The following is an 18,519-nucleotide window of genomic DNA, read 5'->3' on the forward strand; positions in this document are numbered from 1 at the left end:
CACACAAGTGGACTGATATACCTGGCAATCTTTCCTTGGCACCCTGTCTTCATGGTCTGTCACCCAGATGCCTGGACTGGAACCTGCTTGTTGTGCAGCTTCGTGGCTTGACCGAATCTTGTTATGTATTCCTGTATTGATGGACATTACAGTGCAGGATTATCTTCACCTGTAAGAAAGGGCTCTAGTCCAGGTGGGAGAGCCTGGACTTCTGAGATGATGATGATGATGATGATAATGATGATGATGATGATGATGATGATGGGGGCGGCGGTGATGGTGGTGGTGGTGGTGGCCCAACTCGGGCCTTTTCATTAACTGTTCCCTGTGCCTTGAATGGCTGTCCCCCCAATCTTAAACTTCACCTGCTCCATATCTTTGTCCAGCTGTCTCCTGCTCAAGGAAGGCTTACCTGGCAGCATGCGCCCTTCCCCTGCTTTATGCTTCCAAGGCGCCAGTTGCGGCTTGGTATTTATCAGTCTCCTTAGCCTGAATACCAGCTGCACGTCTCCATCACCTTGCACAGAGGTTGGCGCATAGTCCTGTGAGGGTCCTGACGAGGACTCACAGGGAGCAAGCTCCAGGCAGACAACACTGCATCCCTGGGGAGCCCATGGTATTCACCCCCGTTCTTTCCCTCGATGACCACATGCTGAATAGAACTATTCAGGCACTGTATGGGCCCTGGGTGGGTAAGTTGACAGTCACACACTAGTGGGGACAGGAGACCGATGTATCTGTCCATCCATGGGACACTAGCAGATTCAGGACAGCCCCTAGCTAGGCCAAGGGAGAATCACAGAAAGACGGGGCCTGGGTGACCCCAGGTGGGATGCACTCTGTCATCCCATGTCTGTCGTTCGCAGGCAGGTTCTGGAGAACCCTCAAGCAGAATCCGACTTTTCCTGCTGTCTGCCCCGGCTTCGTCCTGGCCCTTACTTCTACCTCTGTACATCACGGTCCACATTTCACTTCCTTGGTGCAAATAGCATGGATCTACTCACCCGTGTGCAGGGCACACCAAAGGGAGGGTATCCTCACATCTCCAAGGCTTCTTGGAGCCTTCCCCACCCCCAGATGCCCGGTTGGCATCTGGGTGGTAAGATGGTTACTTATATCAGAGGAGGGTCCAAGGAGGAAGCAAGGAGGAATCAGGGAGTGGCTGGATTAGGGATGCCTTCCTGTGGGCCTTGGAGCCCCCGTGACTGTGGGAGCCTGGCTGTGTTATCACACCTCTCTGAGCCTGTTTATCCAGCACTTGGTGGGAACAAACCTCTGAGCTCTTACACTGATCCGCACTGAGTACCCCTACCCTGGACAGGAAGAGGCCTTGAGGGTGGAGGAGGTGAGGCCAAACCCAACCCAAAATAGCCTGGGATGGCAGGATGATGAAGGCCGTGCCCAGCTGGATGGCAGGAGCCTGTAATTGATTGCTCTGCACCAGCCATGAATAAAATATTGGCCTCCGCTCTATCTATCCCGGGTTCGTTATTTGCTAAGGGGGACAGGGCTCTTTGTAAAGTCACCTCCAGTCACTTCTTCTTAAGGTAGACAAGACCCTGCCCCTCTTTCTTTTCCTTCTCCCCATACTAACGTGACTCCTTGGTGCCTAGAGGACACATTGAGACTCTGGAGAGATGGCTGTCCTCGTCCCTTCCTGCCAAGCCCACAGACATCCCCACCCTGCTCCCTGCAAACAACGGTGTGCTCATGGCTTTGCCTGTGCGCTTCCTGAACCTCCCTCCTCCTCATCCTGATGAAATAGCTGCCACTCACACCAGGCTCAGTAAAGGAGGCTGCTCAGGGAGCTTCGGCTGCTCCTGAACGAGAGCCGAAAACATATATGGTCATCCCCACCCCGAGCACTGTAGCACTGTCCCTCCACAGAGGCCCCACAGCCTGGCCTCACGCCATTTCTCCTCACCCAGGGTCCTGCACCCGGCTCCGGTGCAAAGCTGATTTCTTCTCCTGGACCCACTGTTCTTCACGCATCTCATTAGGAAGGGCCTCCTGTCACATGGGTGAATGAATACACGTGGATGAGGGTCACACAGGCCTGGCTGGCCACCCTGGGGATAAAAACTGTCATATATGACAGACCTACAAAGCCCAATAATGACAAACTCCTGACAGCTGAGCATAAAAGATAGCAGCAGCTTGCTTGGCCGAACAGGATGCCCATAGCTGCAGATGGGGCAACCTGATGCACCGTTAAAACCGTGACGAGCAGGGTAGCATTCATACCGGCTACCTCTTCTGTTCAAACCAAGGCCACAGAAAAGCCCTGTGGCCAGTTATATATATTCTAGGTGGTTTCTTTTCTATTACTGTGATGAACACCCTGCCAAACACAACTTGGGGAGGAAAGAATTAATTTGGCATACATGTCCACATTACACACAGTCCATCATTTGGGGAACTCGGGACAGGAATATGGAAGCAGGAGGTGATGCGGAAGCCATAGAGGAGTCTTTGTTCCTCATGGTTTTCTCAGCCAGTTTTTTAGACACCCAGGACCCACCAACTTAAGGGTGGCACTGGTACACAGTGATCAATCATCAATCAAGAAAACACGCCATAGAATCCCTACAGGCTGATCAGATGGAGGCATTGTCTCAGCTGAGGTTCCCACTTCCCAGATGACTTTACCTAACCATCACAGCACGCGATTCTCCGGAGGTGCACGTGGGAACGCAGTGGTTGTCCCTAGACGAAAGAGCTGTAGGACTCAGGCATGCTGGGTAGGAGAGCCTGTGCACTGGAAAGCCCAGCAGCCCTTTGGGTTTGGGATTCCAGACTTCCACTCTGGTGTTTCATACTGAAAACAATCAGGACAAGGAAGCTTGCAGCAAAGGGTTGTGTTGACGATGACCGTAGCGGTCCTGCCCAGGTTGTCCATGGTTGACCATGAGGAAGGCACTATGGGATAGAAGGGTGCTGGGAAGAGGTGGAGGAGCTGGGAGACAGAAGCAGACAGCTAGGGCTGTACAGAGAATGTCCAGGTCAGTATTCAAGGGTTAACAGCACACAGAATAGGCTAAGGGTGCCAGGCTCTTCCCAATGCTATCCCAGTATTTTTAATAATGTGCATTGTGGACCCGCCGCCCCCTACTCGGACTGACGAGTCGGCCCGACTGTCCCGAGCGCCATGTTGGGTTCTGCCAGCGTCGCCACCATGAAGAAGGTGGTACAGCAGCTCCGGCTGGAGGCCGGGCTCAACCGCGTGAAGGTTTCCCAGGCAGCAGCAGACTTGAAACAGTTCTGTCTGCAGAATGCTCAGCATGACCCTCTGCTGATCGGAGTGTCTTCAAGTACAAACCCCTTCAGACCCCAGAAAGTCTGCTCGTTCCTGTAGTCATATATCTTGAGGTTTCTCAAACCACTTTTCATGAACCAGTGAATATTCAAGAGAACTAAGTTTGAAGTCTGTACAAAAGCTTCTCTTTAACACGTGACATAGTACACAATCTTCTATTTGTCAGTCCTTAACATCTACCTCTCTGAATTTTCATGGATTTCTGTTTCACAAGGTTTAACTATTTTATATACACTGGCTGTAGCATACAATAAAGCAGCATACAAACTTAAAAAAAAAAAAAAGAATGTGCATTGCTTGTAGGGTAAATGTCCTCACCTCAGGCTTGCTGCCTGACTCAAATCAGATTGGGACCCTGTGGCACACATCCCCACGCTGTCAGAGACTGGTCTTCCTGAGTGGATCATGAACAGTGCATGCTCGCTTGTGTCTGTGTTTGTGTGTATGTGTATGTGTGCATGCATTTGTACTTGTGTGTGTGCATATTCAATGCTGTGCATTTGAATCTATGCAGTATAACTGACCCTCCAAAGCCATGTGCTACAGATAAGGTTTCCTTGCTGTGAAGAGACACCATGACCATAGCAACGCTTATACAATTAATTGGAGTTGGTTTACAGTTTCAGAGGTTTAGTCCATTACCTTCATGGTGGAAAACATGGTATCAGGCAGACATGGTGCTAGAGTAGGAGCTAAGAGTTCTATATCTCAGGCTGGAGAGACGGCTCAGCGGTTAAGAGCATTGACTGCTCTTCCAGAGGTCATGATTTCAAATCCCAGCAACCACATGGTGGCTCACAACCATTCATAATAAAAAACAAATTAAAAAACCTATGAGCCCAAATGAGTGGGGCCCGCAGGAGCAAGCAGGGGCCAGAGCCAGCGGAGCTGGAGTAAGTGGAGCCAGAGCAAGAGGGAGAAGGAAAAAAAGAGGGGGGTGGGGAGTCCTATATTTCAGTACATAGGCAATATGTAGGAAGTAGGAGACTCTCCCATTGGACATGGTTTGAGCATATATGAGACCTCAAAGACTGCCTCTTCACTGATGCACTTCTTCCAACAAGGCTACACCTCCTAATAGTGTCAACTCCCTATGGGTCAAGCATCCACACACAGGAATCTGAGTGGGCCATTCCTTTGCAATCCACCACACCATGGGTCCTAGAAGCACAAATGAAAACAACCCGAAAGTTGGAGGAATGGCTCAGCAGTTCACAACTGTCCAAGCAAGCAAAGCACCCACACACATAAAATTTAAATATGTAAATATCCTTGAATAAATAAAAAGAAAATCAACCATGGTAGCTCACACCTACAATCCCAGGCACCTTAGAGTCCAAGTGGGACAGCAGGGCAGGGCAGGGCGGGGCGGGGTGGGGTGGAGGGGGGGAATGAAAGTGGGTGGGAGGTGGGTAGGGGTCGGTATTTTCATGAGCTTAAAGCCCGCCTCACCACATGGACATCAAGTCAGCCTAGACAACAGAATGTGAGACCTTTTCTCAACAAAGCAAATGAACAAACAACAGAAAATAAAGTCTCAGTGAATCCACATACATAACAACATGTGAACACAGCCCGTGCCAGCTCCCGGCATCCTAAAAGCTCTGCCTCACGTCCTGGCACACCACACTTGAGCACTGCCAGCCCTGGGAGTTTGTGTGCTATGTCCCCAGCCTGTGCTGCTGTTTCCATATCGAACACAGAGCATTTTCTCATCTTTATTCCTTAAACAATGCTACAGACTATTCATACAGGATTTCCATTGGAGCAGATATTATGTAACCAAAAGGTAGCAGGAGGCTGCAGGCTGGATGCAAATGCACCATGTTATACAAAGGGCTTGAACAGCCATGGCTTTGGGTATCTGGGAATATTGGAGTCTAGACACTGAAGGATGACCCTAATGTCTCAAAATGCTCCTCTGCTTGTATGTCTCTGTGTGTCCACACAAGTGTGGACATGTATGCCTCTGTGTATGTGTGTTGATATGTCTGTGTCCCTGACAGTCTTTGCAACTGCATGAATACCTTTGTGTATCTGTGTGCTGTGTGTGTGTTCCCTGTTGAACCCTCACAGGCCAAGGCCATGTCTCATGGTGGCTGTTCCCCCTCCCACTGCACAGTCTTGGCACGGGAAGGTATGTGTCTTAGTCAGGGTTCCTATTCCTGTACAAACATCATGACCAAGAAGCAAGTTGGGGAAGAAAGGGTTTATTGAGCTTACACTTCCACATTGCAGTTCATCACTAAAGGAAGTCAGGACTGGAACTCAAGCAGGTCAGGAAGCAGGAGCTGATGCAGAGGCCATGGAGGGATGTTTCTTACTGGCTTGCTTCCCCTGGCTTGCTCAGCTTGCTCTCTTATAGAACCCAAGAGCACCAGCCCAAAGGTGGAACCACCCACAAGGGGCCCTCACCACTTGATCACTAATTGAGAAAATGCCCCACAGCTGGATCTCATGGAGGCACTTCCCCAACTGAAGCTCCTTTCTCTGTGATAACTCCAGCCTGTGTCAAGTTGACACACAAAACTAGCCAGTACAATTGACCCCTTGTCAACTTGACACACAAACACATCACTATTAAGTCTCAACCCTTACTTTCTTATTCATCCCCAAGATCTAAATTACTTTAAAAGTCCCACAGTCTTTACATATTAAAAGTTCAATCACCTTAAAATGTCCAATATCTTTAAAATTCAAAGTCTTTTAAAAGTTCAAAGTCTTTTAACTGTGGGCTCCACTAAAATACTTTCTTCCTTCAAGAGGGAAACATATCAGGGCACAGTCACAACCAAAAGCAAAACTCAAACTCCAAATGTCCAATGTCTGGGATCCAACTCACGATCTTCTGGGCTCCTCCAAGGGCTTGGGTAACTTCTTCAGTCCTGCCCTTTGTAGCACACAGCTTGTCTTCTAGGCTCCAGCTGCCTGTACTTCACTGCTACTGCTGTTCTTGGTGGTCATCGTATGGTACTGGCATCTCCAAAACACTGTTGACTTCTACTGTAATTAGGCTTCACCAATAGCCTCTCATAGGCTCTCTTCATGGTGACAAGCCTCTGCTCCTATGCATGACACCTTCAAGTCCTGGGCCATCAATTGCAACTGAGGCTGCACCTTCACCAATGGCCTTCCGTGGCCTCTCACTGTGCCAAGAGCCTCAGCTGCTCTTCATGACCCCTTCATGCCTTCAAAACCAGTACCATCTGGGTGACTCTTACACAGTACCAAGTCCAGCCACAGCACAAAATACAACTGTGGCTATCTCTGGAACACACTCTCTGTGCTCTCAGAAAACACTTCCAAGAAGATTTCATCTCAGTGATGCTGGTCTCTTCTTAATCACCGCTAATTTCTTAGCTCCAGCTAACCAGCATCAATAGTCCCAATAACACAAAGGTTTGCTTTAGTGGTTCTGGTATCTTGTTACTCACAGCTGATTCTTCAGCCCCAGCTAACCAAAACCACAGAATCTTCACAACCAAAACATGGCCACTTTAAGAGTCTTTAATCTTCCCTCTGAAATTTCACAAGCCAGGCCTCCATCTTCTGCACTGTTGGTAACATTGTCTTCCAAGCTCCTACAGAACTTTCCAGTTTTTCTAGCTCAAAGTTCCAAAGTCCTTCCACAATCCTCCCCAAAACATGGCCAGGTTGTCACAGCAATACCCCACTACACTGGTACCAATTTGTCTTAGTCAGGGTTTCTATTCCTGCACAAACATCATGACCAAGAAGCAAGTTGGGGAAGAAAGGTTTTATTCAGCTTACACTTCCACATTGCAGTTCATCACTAAAGGAAGTCAGGACTGGAACTCAGGCAGGTCAGGAAGCAGGAGCTGATGCAGAGGCCATGGAGGGATGTTTCTTACTGGCTTGCTTCCCCTGGCTTGCTCAGCTTGCTCTCTTATAGAACCCAAGAGCACCAGCCCAAAGGTGGAACCACCCACAAGGGGCCCTCACCACTTGATCACTAATTGAGAAAATGCTTTACATCTGGATCTCAGCGAGGCACTTCCCCAACTGAAGCTCCTTTCTCTGTGATAACTCCAGCCTGTGTCAAGTTGACACACAAAACTAGCCAGTACAGCATGTCTCATGGTGGTTGTCTCCCCCCAACCCCCGCCAGTCTTGGCACCAGGAAGAAATCAATGTAGTCAGTCAGTCCACTCAGTTTACATGCTGTTCTCCCCAGAACAGCACTTTGATTCACATTAGCTTCCCATCCCTGAGTTCAGACAAAAGTGAACCCCATATCCCATTCCCAGTGAGCAACTTTCACACCACACAGGTAGACCACAGGAGGATCCTCCTTCCACAGGCAAGCTGCTCACAGCACCTTGAAGACTAACACACACAGATGGATATTGCCAGAGTAGGGTCCCAGCTTAATGACCACCATGTGACCCTGGAGAAGTCTTGCTTTCCCCATACAGAAGGAACACATTCATTTTGAGCCTAAGGGTTCATGCAGCTCCCTATTCCAAGCTTCTAGGAAAATGGATAGATGAAGGAACAAGGGTGTGGCTAAGGTCTGAAAACAAGAAATGGCAAACAAGTGGTTCTGTTTTACAATAGGAAGCAGGCAGGATCTATGAGCCCATAGGCTGGGCTCTTCTGTGACTCTTGGAAATGCTGGGGAAGAAGTTTGGGAATAGAAAGAAACTAGTTGGGAGTTTACCACAAGCCCTGGGATATAGAGTCAAGATCGCAAAAGAAGCCCTCTCATCCCCCAAACTGCATTCCCTCAGAAAGGATAGATTTAGGGACTCTACAAGCAGAAGGATCCCAGGAGAACTCTCAAGCTTTGTAAACATGAAATAGAGTCCCAGCCAGGAGTGGTACCCAACCTCCAAAATGGAGACTGGGGAGTCACAAATTTGAGGCCATCCTGAGCTACATAGCACTTCTGTCTTTAAAAAAAGAAAGGAATGAAGGAAGAAAGGAAGGAAGAAAGAAATTAGTCATACTCTGATCACTCAGAAAATAAGATCAATAATCAACAAATGGGATCTTGTAAAATTAAAAAGCATCTGTCAGCAGTGGAAGCTGTCCATCAAATAAAGTAGTAGCCTAGAGAATGGCAGAAAATCTTTACCATTATACATCCAACAGAATTGGTATCTAGAACATACTAAGAACTCAAGAGACTACATGTCAGTAAAATAAACAACCTTATCCAAACATGGGCTATGGAAATGAACACAGTTCTCAAAAGAAGAAACAAGAATAGTATATATATAATACACACACACATATATATATACATGTGTGTGTGCCTGTGTGTGTGTGTGTTAGTGTTCTATTGCTGTGACAAGACAACATGACCATAGCAACTCTTTTAAAGAAAGTATTTGATTATCTGGGGCTTGCTACAGCTTTAGAGGTTTAGTATATTATCGTCATAACAGGGAACATGACTGCACCAGGCAGACATGGTAGAAGAGTTCTACATCTGGACCCACAGACAGCAGGAGGACAGAGACTCTAGGCCTGGCTTGGATCCTTGAAACCTCAAAACCCACTCCTAGTGACATATTTTCTCCAACAAGACCACACCTACCCCAACAAAGCCTAACCTCTTAATCTTTTCAAACAATGTCACTCCTCGGTGACCAAGCATTCAAATCTATGTGCCTATGGGGTCCATTTTTATTCAAACCACCACAGTATATGCATATGTGTTTTGAGACAGGTTCTCATTATGTAGCACTGACTGTCCTGGAACTCACTATGTAGACTAAGCTGCCCTTGAACTCATAGAGATCCACCTGCCTCTGCTTCACAATGCTGGGAATAAAGGCATGCACCTCTAAAGTGTGTTCAGCATTATTTGTCATAAGGAAAATGCAAATTAAAACCACCTTGAGATTCTATTTCACTCCACTCAGAAAGGCCATTGTCAAGAAAAAAATGGCAACAGGTGCTGAGGAGGATATGAGGAAAGGAAAGCCTTGTTAATGCAAATAAAAACTGAGCCAGGTGGTACTGACACACACCTTCATTTAGAAGGCAGAGGCAGGTGGATCTCTGTGAGTTTGAGGTCATCCTGATCTATAGAGCAAGTTCCAGGACAGTCAAGGTTACACAAAGAAATCTAGTCTCAAAAATAAATAAATATATACATATATACATACATACATACACACATACATACATACATACATACATACATACATACATACATAAACCAATCTTGAAATTGAACTATTATATGGCTCAGCTATTCCACTCCTAAACGTAAACCCAAAAGAATGCTCCCTACAACAGATACCCACACACTCACATTCATCGCCGCTCTATGCATAATAGTTAAGAAATGAATTCAGCCTGAATGCCAATAACAGATGAATGGATGATGAAAATGTGTTACATGAGCAAAAGGGAATTTCATTCAGCTAAAAAGAAAAATAGAAGTAAGAAATTTATAGGAGATGGAACTGAAGACTGTGATACTCAGTGGGAGTAATCAGAAAGACAAATGCCAGAAACACGAGAGACCCCGCTGAAGATGGCGGCTTTGTAAGCTAACATTGTTTAAAAGTCATTTGAAAGGAGGTTCCCTGAATGTGTGAGCAATGCTTCCCATAGGAGACCTAGGTTATTAAATGCAAGTCCAAGTGCCTGTTGTGGGGTACCTTCCTCGGAGTTATTGGTTAAGGAGACACCAGAGGCACCCAAACACCACAGGCTATTGCCACTGACCCTGATTTCCATCATAATCAGATGCTAAGACCTTATCGGTGAAGATATACACACTTTGGCTGCAGAACATAGAGAAATCAGTCTTAATTTGACCAAGAAACTCTCTTTCCGATGGCTAGTTTTCATAGTTTGTATTTAGGCCTCTAGGGGAGAAAACACATCAGTGGATTTCTCCAGAGCTGGACTCTGTGTGTGACGGTACCAACCTGCCAGCACTTGCATGGAGGAGCCATAACTGAACTTACCAGTTGCTGTTTGAGGCCTGTCCCTTGCCTACCTTCCTTCAGCCCACAGGAGCACTGGGAACAGTAATGGCCTTCCTCTCAGAGGATCTGTTCAGAGAGCAGATGAAGTGGAGCAGCTCCTAGTGTGGGCAGGCACGTAGACAAAGTAAAGATGTCATCAACGCAGGTGGCTGGGAACATTTATGCTCATGAAACAGGTCCCACACATACAATAGTGGCATGACTGTTATGGGCTCCTTACTTTCTGATTGGATTGGAAGCCTGTTCCACAGGAAAGAATGTATGTCTAGTACTATAAACCTGAACAAAGCTCACAGATGAAGGTGTCATAGGCCCTAGGAAGGAAGCTGCTACTGTTCTTTAGCTAAGCTGTCTTATAACTATGTTCATTCTCCTAAGACAGTGTTATTATCAACCTTGGTCATAAAAGCTTCCTTTTGAAGTGGGTAGCAGTCAAAGCTACTACTGAGAGTGAGTCGGTACTCAGCTTGAAATGGAGCATCTATATCGTCTATATCATGGTTCAAGAATGTCATAGAAGAGCAGGAAGAATTTAGGAACCAGAAGATTCAATTGGTTGTTGGAAAATGCTATCTTCGGGGTATGACCTGGCCATTTGCTTATGAACGCAAAGCAGCTATGTCTTCTTGTTTTTCTGTTTCTGTGATAAAATATCCCGACTAAAGCAATGTAAGGGAGAAAACATTTATTTTTGCTTATAGTTCCAGAGAACAGTCAGTCATCATGACATCATGACAGGGAAGGTATGGCAGCTGGAACATGAGGTCAGCCCCTCACATTGCATCAGGAGAGAGAGAGAGAGAGAGAGAGAGAGAGAGAGAGAGAGAGAGAGAGAGGATTTGAAACCTCAAAGTCCATCCCTAGTGACATACCTCCTTTAGCAAAGTTCTACCTCCCAAACAGCATCACCATCCTGGGACCTAGCGTCCAAACACTGTTGGGGACATTCCACATTCAAACCACAACCCTCTGTCCCTGTCCCCCATGGGCTCATGGGCAGCTCATGATGCAAAATATATTTAACCCAACTCCAGAAGTCCCCATTCTATAACAGTTCCAACACTACTCCAAAGACCAAAGTCTCTTCTGAGAGTCAAGGCAGCCTTTTAACTGTTACATACTTCCAACATAGAGGGACACAAAGTGCATCTTCCCTTTCCAAAAGAGAAGAAGAGAGATAGCAAGAGAAGATTAGACCATATCAAGACTGAAACCTCTCATGGTTTGGTGATTTGAATATAAATGGTCCCCATAGGCTCATGGATTTGAATTCTTGGCCACCAGGGAGTGGTATTTGAAAGGATTCGGAGATGTGGCTTTGTTGGAAGATGTCACTTGGGGAGTGGCTTTGAGATTTCAAAAGCCCAGTGCAAGCCCAGAATTTTCCTCTGGGCCAGCAGACTGGGATGTAGCTCTCAGCTCCTTCTCCAACACAACTTCCACCACTATGACTTCACGCATCCTGCTATGATGATAATGGACTAGACCTCTACAACTGTAAACAAGCTCTCAATCAAATGCTTTATTTTATAAGGATTGTCTTGGTCATGGTGTCTGCTCACAGCAGTGGAACACTGACTGAGACACATGGCAAACACCAAATCCTGTGGCACATACATCTGAACTAGGCTGTTTTTAATCCCTGTATGCATCCCTCCTAGGCAAACATCCCACAACTCTGGCATCTCCGAGACCATGAGCTCTCCATTAGCCTTTCCATCATAGCTTCCAGGAATGGCCTCCCAAAGCCTCCTATAAGGACTCTAACCCTGCCACACATGGTCTGGCCATGGTCGCACTCTAAGACATTGATTAAGACCTCATTATGCCTTCAGCCTGCTAAAACCAGTATCACACTGATGAAATGGACGAATCCTGCCATCAATTTGGGATAGAAGCTTTGGACCACAACTAGAACCGCCCTGTTTGCTGATGCTGGGGAAGACATCCCCAGATAGCTGCTCTTTCAGAGCGGGAATGTTGGGCTCTCTTCTTTCACAGCTCTCAGGGCATCTTTCTTCTTATTCCAATGGGAACAAGAGGGTTCTCTTGAATGGTGTTGATCTCTTGCTACAGCCTCTTTTCCATCGCTAGCTTCAGACATAATCTTAAGCATCCCGCTGAGCTTTTCCTCTCTAAAATGTATATCCTTTCTGTTTTATGTGTTGCTCCTTTTCATTGTAGACCTGTATAAAAGGAATTAGCCGTATCTACAGACGCAATGTTATACCTTAAAAAAAAAAAATCTCCTCCATCAAAGAAAGCACTCCATTACTTTTGGATTCAGCTTCAGCCAAACTCTCAAAACAAGGATAGAATGCAGCCAGAGTTGTTGCCAGAATATAACCTGAGTGACTGGCCTCTAACAGAGATACCCACAAAGTCTTTGTTCCCCACAAAGTCTTTGTGAAACTTCATGTCCTAGTTAGGGTTACTATTGCTGTGATAAAACATCATGGCCAAAAGCATGCTGGGGAGGAAAAGATTTATTTGGCTTACACTTCCACATCATAGTCCATCACTGAAGGAAGTCAGAGCAGGAACTCAAACAGGGCAGGAACCTGAAACAAGAGCCTATACAGAGGCTATGAAGGGGTGCTGCTTACTGGACTGCTCATCATGGCTTGCTCAATCCGCTTTCTTATGTTGTTGGTTGTGATCCTAACCTTTAATGCTTGAGTCATCTCTCCAGCCTTAGGCTGCTTTCTTATAGAACCCAGAACTACCAACTCAGGGATGGCAGCATACACAGTGGGCTGGGCTTTCCTCTATTAATAATTAATTCAGAAAATGCCTTACAGCCGGATCTTCTGGAGGTGTTTTCTCAACTGAGATTATCTCTTTCCAGATGACTCTACCTTGTGTCATGTTGACATAAAACTAACCAGCACACTTCATAAGCCAGGCCCATATTTTTCTTGGCCTTCTTGTCTCCCAAAGTCGCATCAGAATAACTCATTAAGCTCTGCTTACAGCATTCAAAGGCTTTCTAGCCTGAACTTCTAAACTCTTCCAATCCTTCCCACAACCCAGTTTTGAAACAGGACCAGCTTTACCACGGCAACATCCCCGTTTCTCATCCCAATTTCTGCCTCTGTTACTTTTCTGTTGCAGGGATAAACTACCCTACAAAAGAAACTTATGAGAGAGGGTTTCCTTTGGCTCACAGCTCCATAGGGATACAGTCCACCATGCTGAAGAAGGCATTGTGGTGGGCGCAAGAAGCCTGCCCTTCATATTGCATTGACATTATGGAATCAGAAAGGAAACAGGAAACAGGGTCAGGCTCCTACTTCCTGTTATGACCTCCCAGAACAGTGCCACCATCGGTGACAGTTTCCAAACGCAGGAGCCCATGAGTGACTTGTGTATAAACTACAATATATGAGTAGTTGCACAAGATCAAGCCGATCAGCAGTCCAGCACTTGAGAGGGGCACTTGAGGAGCCCCACGCTGACAAGCTATTGGGAAATGAGTAGGTGAGATCCCCCCCCCCTTTCAGAATGTGTCTACTGATAGGTGACCCGGGCTCTTGTGAATGCACTCAGTTCCATAGGGGATACAGTCCCACACCCACATGCATGCGGACAGCGGAAATCGGATTCAGTGAGTTATTAAAAATGAAAAGAAGGCATGAAATGGGAGGAAGCATGCTAGAGGAGTCCAGATCAAATAGAAGGCTTGGGGATGATATGATCAAGATACATACATGAAATTATCAAAAATATCCTTTTAAAAAGGAGACTGAATCTGGGGACCAAGTCTTTTCCTCCACGCTCTCAAGAGAGCAGAAATAAGAAATGAAGGACCATATGGCCGCCCAGCGACTGCAGAGGAGATGTCAACATTCACCCTTCACCATCCTAGGTCTTAACCCTTCTAGAGCCTCGGCATGGAGACCTTGGTCCTCATGGGCAGAAGTCACCAAAGGGCCTGGAGTGGAAACTGCTGAAAGGGATGTTCAAGGTAGGGGCTTGCCCTCCACAACACCCCGGATTTCCAAACGGACCCCATCCATGCCTGGTGTAATGATGTAAAGTGGCATGATCGGGGGTGGTATCACCAAAGGTAACCTAGACTGGTGTCTCCCATGTGGGGTCTGGGACATCCATGTGTCTTCCCCCTGCCATTTTCTCTCCATAAAGAGGCACTGCAGTGGGCAGGACATTAGAGTAAATCAGCCTTGGCCCTGTCACCTTCTATTCCATCACTAGGCTGACAGAAAACCCAGCTCACCGTTCTGGAAGTATAACCAAACACGCTGGCAGCTACACATGATGTCAGGGTCATATTGCAGCCTGCCACCATGGTACTTTGCCCTTTCTCTGCAGCCCTTTCCTTACCTGTAGGAGTCTGGGCTGTTTTGCCTGAGAGACGGAGTTCATTGAGAAATCAACTCCTGGTGCCTGGTAGATTTCACCCAATCTCTCAGTACCCACCTGCTATAGGCTGGGTGCCCAATTCAGAAGGCATTTGGCATCTATGCCGCTACATTCTGGGACAAATGTTCTTGTGGACTGCTCAAATTTAAAGGTTGGTGGTATGTATACCAGAGCTTCAGGAAAGGCTGAAACTGGAGAAGGTAAGGAAGGATGCCAGGCATTCAAGAAAGGGTGAGGAGGGGAGAGATGAATTAAAGTCCCTGAGACTATAGTATCGAAGGTGAGGATGTTTACCCTACAGACAACGGAAGCCCTGATTTTGAGTATATACTGCCCATAAGATCCCTGCGAGGGTGAGCCATAGGCAGGGTTCTGGCAGGAATGAAACAGATGCCTCCCTGTGCTCCTCCTTCCGTGCAGATATTCAGTCCTCCCTTTAACTCTCCAGTATCCCTTGCCCTCTGGCTTTGGGTTGGAAGTATAGGAAGAGGGTCTATCTCCATAGTGCACAGTCCACAGTTGTCAGAGCTGGATTTTTTCCTCATAAGACATTTTGCCTGCATTTTACATTAACCAAAGCAGAGATGAAGCCACAGCACAGCCACTCTCAAGCCGAGACACTGTCAGCTACAGGTACAAAGTTGTGGTTCTGGCACTCAGACCACCTTATGCGACCCTCTGGCTGGCACAGCAGCCTACAGGTGGGCTTTGGCTTCTGTACCTTCTACTGGTCCAGAAATGGCTGTGTACCACGGGAGGTGAGGGCCAAGTCTTCTCTGAGGAAAACTGGACAAACAAAGAATAATAGCCAATCTCAAGGAAGCCGGGATAGCAGCCAGTCCAAACCCACATGAGGCAGGCGATCTTCTGAGATGGCTGAGGTCCCATTATGATGAGGTAAAAACTATACATCTGTTTTAGGGGGTCATGGTTTCAGAACCCCCATTGCCCACGAAGGCTTTGCAGCCCCAAATCACCTACTTCCAGATGATATCATTTCCCTTGTTCATATCCATGCTGGCCACAAGGGTCTGGATTTGTTGAGTAGAGAGACCATGTTAACAATTCCACATGATGTTCTATCACTCTGGAGACAGCTATCCCCTCTGGGATGTCATTAGCCAGGAATGGAGGATGGAGATGTGAATGTCTCCATCTTGTAGATGTGCAGATTCCATACCTTGGTGAGGATCTGAAAGGATAGTCAAGATCAGGGGTTGATGGGACTTGAGGAGAACCTTGAGGCAGCTGTCCTCTGTGGCAAATGTTGGAGGCCTAGGGATATACAGGCCACATCCTCCCCAAAATCCACAGCCCACTCCTCCTGTAGCCTCCTGAGCTCTAGCATCAGTACTCTGTGTGAATTAGGCACCACTGGCCAGGCCACAGCAAAAGACAAGATTATTGGGCCAGGTCATGTAAGCTGCCACCTGGCACCCCAAGAGGCCCCTCCTACTCTGGTACTGTCACCCACCCGCAAATAAAACATCGTTTACTTCATGAAAAGGTAAGAGTCTCCTGGCAGCTACATCACCAAAGGCAAACTGACTGGACCAAAGCCAGCAGCTCCCACAAAGGAGCTGAGCACCGCTGATCTCTGCTGGGAAAGCTCAGCTCCCACAAAGGAGCTGAGCACCGCTGATCTCTGCTGGGAAAGCTCAGCTCCCAGAAGCCCACTTGCTTACTTTTTTCAGATATCTGGTCAAACTTGTCTTCTTTGAAATCTTCCCTCACATCCTTTTGTTAATCTTTGTTCTTCTTCATATCTCTTACTTCTCCCTGCTCCACATTTTAGTATCATCCATCTTCCTACTAGAGACGTCAGTCCACCATGAGGCATCTTGGGCTGTCTGGAGTACATATGATGATTGATATTTGTTGACTGGGTCATTCACTTCTTCGGGATACTAGGATATCCTTGGGGATAGCGATAATCTAGCATTACAGAATACAGTGGTATTTGAACCAGAGTCTGCTCCAGGGTCTAAAAGCAGCTTGAGATCTGACGGAGGGAGTCAAGTGGGATGGCCAAGTCACCTATACCACCTATACAAACTGGGTGGAGAGCTCTGGAAACCAGCACTACCAGCACTCCACTAAGTTCTCAGTTTCTTCACCTGTGCAGTGGCTGGATGCAAAAACCAAAGTTAAGGGCTCAAAAGAAATCCCAAGATTTGCCAGGACAGGGTGTGAATAGTGAGAGAACAGAGGCAGCTCCATACTGTCGATCTCAGCATCCCACTAATGAGGAGTTCCACTAATCTCTTAGAGACAAAACCAGGATCCATGGCTTTGATACCAACAAGAATTTTGGAACTAGCAAGTATGATGAAAAAGAGTTGGAGATTTTACTAAAAATATTTTAATACAGGCACATCTTCATTACTTTCTATTGCTGTGATAAAATACCATGACCGAAGCAACTTACAGAAGAATGAGCTTATTTGGGACCTAGAGTTTCAGAGAATTAGAATCCATGACCACCATGGAGATGAGCATGCTGGCAGGCAGGAAGGCATAGACTAGAACAATAGCTCAGGGCTTACATTTTGAGACACAACCATCAGGGCAGAAAGAGCTAGCGAGGAATGGCATGTGGCTTTGAAAATCCAAAGCCTGTCCCCAGTGACCCACCTCCAACAAGGCTACACCTCGTACTCCTCCCCAAACAGTCCCACAACCACAGGATAAGTATTCAAACCTATGAGCCTATGCAGGCCATTCTCGCTCAAGCCACCACATCCCATTTCTTAGTTCCCATAGGCCTGTAGCCATATCATAATGCAAAATACTTTGACATAACTCCAAAGCTCCCCATAATCTTTCATAGTCTTAACAAACTTTAATTAAAAGTTCAAAGTCTCTTCTGAGACTCCAGGTACTCGCTTAACTCTAAATTCCTACACAATCAAAATTTTAAAAAAACAACACAGATTACATACTTCCAACATACGATGGTACATAATATATACTGCCATTCTGTAAGGGGAAATTGGAGTATAGTGTGAAAATACTGGACCAAAACAAGACCACAACTCAGCAGGGGAAATTCTAAATCCTATAACTCCATTTGTTTTTTGTTTTTGTTTTTGTTTTTTTTTTGTTGTTTTGTTGGGTTTTTTTTCCGAGACAGGGTTTCTCTGTATAGTCCTGGCTGTCCTGGAACTCACTCTGTAGACCAGGCTGGCCTTGAACTCAGAAATCCGCCTGCCTCTACCTCCCAAGTGCTAAGATTACAGGTGTGTGCCACCACCGCCCGGCCTCTATAACTCCATTTGTGATGTAAGAGGGTTTAGATGCTCCTCCAGCTTTGCTGATTGCAACACACTTCTCTTTCTTTGGGGTTGAATCTATTCCCTGTCTTCAGCTACCAGGTTTGGTTTTTTTTTTTTTTTCAGTTATAAACCTACATAAAAAAGATTCCTAATAACCACAAGACAAGGTCAGTATTAGGCTGTCTTGAAATCTCTTCTGCCAATGAAAGTAATCCAATAGTTTTCAATTTACCTTCTTAGGACACAGGCAAAAGGCAGTTATATTAATCACCAAAATATTACAAAGTATCTCTAGCCCAGTTGCTAATATTTTTGCTTCTACCACATTTTGAAATGGGCTTCCATGATCCATATCTCTCTCAGCACTATTGTCTTCCAAGCCCCTTCTAGGATGGCTTCTCAAACTCTGATGACAGAGCTCAACAGTTTTCCTAGCCCAAAGTATTGAAAACTTTGACATTCATTCAAACCTTAGCTTTATCAATATGTACTCTTTTGGTGGCTCTCAGTTCATATCTCAAAAATTTCCAAGAGATCTTTATTCTTCCTTTCCTTTCTTTTTGTAAATGGGAAT

At 46.3% G+C, this 18,519-nt stretch overlaps 1 protein-coding gene across 1 annotated transcript; it reads left to right on the plus strand.

Moving 5' to 3' along the window:
- The first annotated feature begins 3,131 nt into the window (after positions 1-3,131).
- LOC127694007 (guanine nucleotide-binding protein G(I)/G(S)/G(O) subunit gamma-5-like) lies at positions 3,132-3,591 on the plus strand. Its single transcript, XM_052195358.1, has one exon. It carries the CDS (start codon positions 3,149-3,151, stop codon positions 3,353-3,355), a length of 207 nt encoding a protein of 68 aa, XP_052051318.1. The 5' UTR covers positions 3,132-3,148; the 3' UTR covers positions 3,356-3,591.
- Positions 3,592-18,519: the final 14,928 nt, after the last annotated feature.

Source organism: Apodemus sylvaticus, chromosome 10, assembly GCF_947179515.1.
Source record: "Apodemus sylvaticus chromosome 10, mApoSyl1.1, whole genome shotgun sequence".
NCBI classification, from domain to species: domain Eukaryota; kingdom Metazoa; phylum Chordata; class Mammalia; order Rodentia; family Muridae; genus Apodemus; species Apodemus sylvaticus.

Bases quoted from the DNA above. Each gene is read 5' to 3' on its own strand.
- LOC127694007 (XM_052195358.1), top strand. From the start codon at position 3,149: ATGTTGGGTTCTGCCAGCGTCGCCACCATGAAGAAGGTGGTACAGCAG.